This window comes from Suricata suricatta, chromosome 11 (assembly GCF_006229205.1).
Source record: "Suricata suricatta isolate VVHF042 chromosome 11, meerkat_22Aug2017_6uvM2_HiC, whole genome shotgun sequence".
Lineage (NCBI taxonomy): Eukaryota > Metazoa > Chordata > Mammalia > Carnivora > Herpestidae > Suricata > Suricata suricatta.
This window is the reverse complement of record NC_043710.1, coordinates 10,764,826-10,768,107: the sequence shown is the minus strand read 5'-3', so window position 1 is coordinate 10,768,107 and position 3,282 is coordinate 10,764,826. Positions and strand designations below refer to the sequence as shown.

General features: G+C 51.8%; 1 protein-coding gene across 1 annotated transcript in view; it reads right to left on the bottom strand.

The window, feature by feature from the left end:
- The window catches only part of OSBP (oxysterol binding protein), a 34,221-nt gene extending 32,722 nt beyond the window's left edge, over positions 1–1,499 (bottom strand). Inside the window, exons 1-3 of the mRNA XM_029915459.1 lie at positions 1,404–1,499; positions 447–499; positions 15–140 (exon numbers count right to left, since the gene is read on the bottom strand). Of these exons, the coding sequence (XP_029771319.1) occupies positions 15–140; positions 447–499; positions 1,404–1,499 (275 nt within the window). The remainder of the gene's footprint in view (positions 1–14; positions 141–446; positions 500–1,403) is intronic.
- Positions 1,500–3,282: the final 1,783 nt, after the last annotated feature.

The window sequence follows — 3,282 nt, the reverse complement described above, 5'->3', positions numbered from 1 at the left end:
CCGGAGCGCCGCACACGGCTAGCGCCTCAGCCGCGGCCGCGCAGCGTCCCCGCCCCGCCAGGCCCGCCGCGGGAGGAGGGCTCGGCCGCCGGGAAGGAGGCAGTCGATTGGTGCCGCTGAGCGTCACTTGCAGAGGACCCCTAGGACATTGGCATTTCTCTCGGGCCTGTCATCCCACATCGCCCTGTGAGAGCCCGGGGTGGGACGCGTCCTCCAGACACGCCTCTGATTGGTTCATATGAAGGCCAATCAGACTCATACACAAGCTCATTGGTGCTTTCCCGCAGTCTCCGGCGCTCAGGGTGGGGGGCACGAGAATGCAGAGTGCCCGGCCAGTTCGGCCTCCGATTGGTCAGTGTTTCCGCCACTCATTTCAGTGTCTGCCCCCGTCACTGCCACGTCACCCCCTCCCATCACACTTCTCTTCATCCCTGTTCCGCCCTTACGGATTGGTGGTTGGTATCAGCTGCTCAGCCTTTTCTACCATTTGCTGAACGAGCTGAGGAAAAAGGGAAGGAGTCTCGTTTTCGCATCCTCACTTTCATTTCTCATTGGTGCACGTTTATGTCACTCACAGGTTGCGGAGAGATGGGGTGGGGATTGGAGACGATTGGTTCCGGATATTGTCGGTGACTGTTGAAGCTTGGCAATGCTGACCAATAACAGAGACGTGTTGAGGGGCTGGCTGGAGGCAGCCAATAAAACCAGGAAAGCTTTTGGGGGGGCGTGCCTGTGTGCTCCCAGGTTTTCGGAGCATTAGAGTGAGTCCTCTTCCCCAAACGCGTTGTCTTCACCTAGGCACAGTGTTGGTTTCTCTCCTCCTGAATTAAGACCATCATAGTTTTCTGCTGGGAAGAGACTCTCAGCAGCTAGCCACTGCTCGAGAAGCCATCTTTTAGGGCCTCCTCCTAGCAGTTGGCTCTGAGCTGGAGACCGGGATTCCTGGGGAATCCAGAAATAGCTTCCCCAGTTCTTTCCTGGATCCAAGATCCCCCTAAGTCTCCTCCTTGGTTTGCTCATCATCGCACCACACCCCTTATCTCGTGATTCTAGATTGTCCTATGCTCTGGTTAAGAGTAGGAAGCTAGTTAGCTTTTAACCGGATACGTGGAGGCCAGGAAAGAAGTCGTGGCCAGCGTGGCCAGGCAGAGGCTGTTCCTGGATGCAAAGCCACAGGAAGCCTGATCAAACTGGACTGGCCCAAACCGGCTGACAAGACTGGAACCCCCTGACCAAATATGGAAAGGCGCGGAAACGTTGCCTTCAAGAAATCCCCGCCTTGAGTAATAAATATTCCACCCCGTAGTTAAGATCTGTCAATAAAAGGTAGACACCCCCAAGCCCCCAGTGTGCAGGTCTCCCTGGAGCCTGCCCCCTCTCACCTCTCCAGAGCATACTTTTACCTTAATAAACTTTACTGCTTGGAACCGCTCATCCACTGTGTCTGCTCTATCCTTGAATTCTTTTCTTGCGAAGAGACCCATAGCCTCCAGGGACATCCTTGGAATGGACTGGGCAGAGGCGTCAGGGGCCTGGTCTCACCAGTCCACCTGACAGCATCTTTTTGGGGAGTCACACAGGAGAAGGTAACTGGAGTGTTGAGGAGCCCTCGCCTCCCTTGTGCTGGAGTGTTGCTTAGTCAAGTCACCATTGCTTTGTTCTCTTTATGATCTACTTGGGAACTGAATGGTCTGGTAGCATTTATGAGAAAATAATGTTCAGCTCCGAAGAATAGAGGGACACTTGCTCATACCAAGTGAAAGGCACGCTTAAGCAACTACAAGTTCTATGGAAGTGTCTGAAATGATTTCTCAGGACGTGCAGCAATCCCATAGGGCTTTCCATCGCACTGGTAATTAAAGCTTTGGCTCAGCTGGGTATGCATACATAGGACTGATCCTGAGTGCTCCCAGACATATAAGGGAGTGCTTCACGGCCACTTGTAGAAGCGACACCAGCAATCCTCTGCACTGGTCCCTAGGTGACTGATATTCCCAGGCTGTCTCTTCAGGCATCTGCCTCTTGGTCATGGGACACTCTGACCCCACCTTGTGTACCTTCAGTCGCTTCCTCTTAATAAGATATATTCTTATATCTACATAGGCACTCTCTGTCCGTGGTGGGGCACAGGGACCTGGGAGATATTCTGTCACCCATCTGTCACCCATTGCAAAGGTTCTGCATTTTGCCAACTCAAACTGAAAAGATCATCATAAGATAGTCTATAAACTCGTTTGCGCCCTGGCAAGGGACCCCACTTACAGAGAGCTCTCCCCGCGGATCTGTGGGTTTGGCTTTTCCACTACTTAATTAAATATGGCTCCACCCAAATAATTTGGGGATGCAAAGAGAACTGGAAGATAGAGATTAGTTTCACCAGAACTAACCACAAAGTAGGAGAGATCAACGGGTCGGACAAGACATGTTTAGACACTCAAAGGGATCCCTGTCTGTGGTGGCTACTGTTTGCCACCAATTGTTACGAGGCCTATCAATAGAGGGAGAGTGGGGTATTCAGTGATCTTGAAATCATGATGATGCCTGTTGCAGAGGGATCCATCCTGGGACATCAGGGTTAGTTTCATTTAGGATCTGGCGTCATTTCATTTAGGGTCGTCAGGAAGGCTGTCCCTCTCGGGATTGCAGACACTGGAAAGAGATTTGGGCCCTGGGATGCCAGGGCTGTTGTTGGGTCATCACACGGCATGCTGGCCACAGTCACGATGACCAGGTGAATGGACAGTAGGCTGAGGATGCCCACAGTCCACTCATCATTGGAACTCTCTAGAAGAGATCCTATCAGGTTGCCGAGAAGAGCTAACTCTCCTTGGGGAAGTGGTACTCCAGGCTTCTAGTAGCAGGAGACCTGGTTTAGTTGCTCCTTTTCTAGTTGACAGGAGTCCACTCTCTCCCTGGACACAATGGCAATTCCACCTCCATCCCCAAAGACTTCCCTCTGGGAGACATTCTAAGGCTCTGGGATAAGTTCCCATTAGAAAGCCTAAATAGGGGCACCTGGGTGGCTCAGTTAAGTGTCAGCATCCTGCTCTGAATTTTCGTTCAGGTTCTTGGGATTGAGTCCTACATCAGGCTCTGTGCCACAGTGTGGAGCCTACTTGGGAGATTGTGTCTCCCTCTCTCTCTGCCCATCCCCTGCTTATGCTCTTTCTCTCTAAATAAATAAACTTTAAAAAAATAATAAAGAGGGGCACCTGGGTGGCAGTGTTCGACTTTGGCTCAGGTCATGATCTCAAGGTTTGTGAGTCTGAGCCCAGAGTCAGG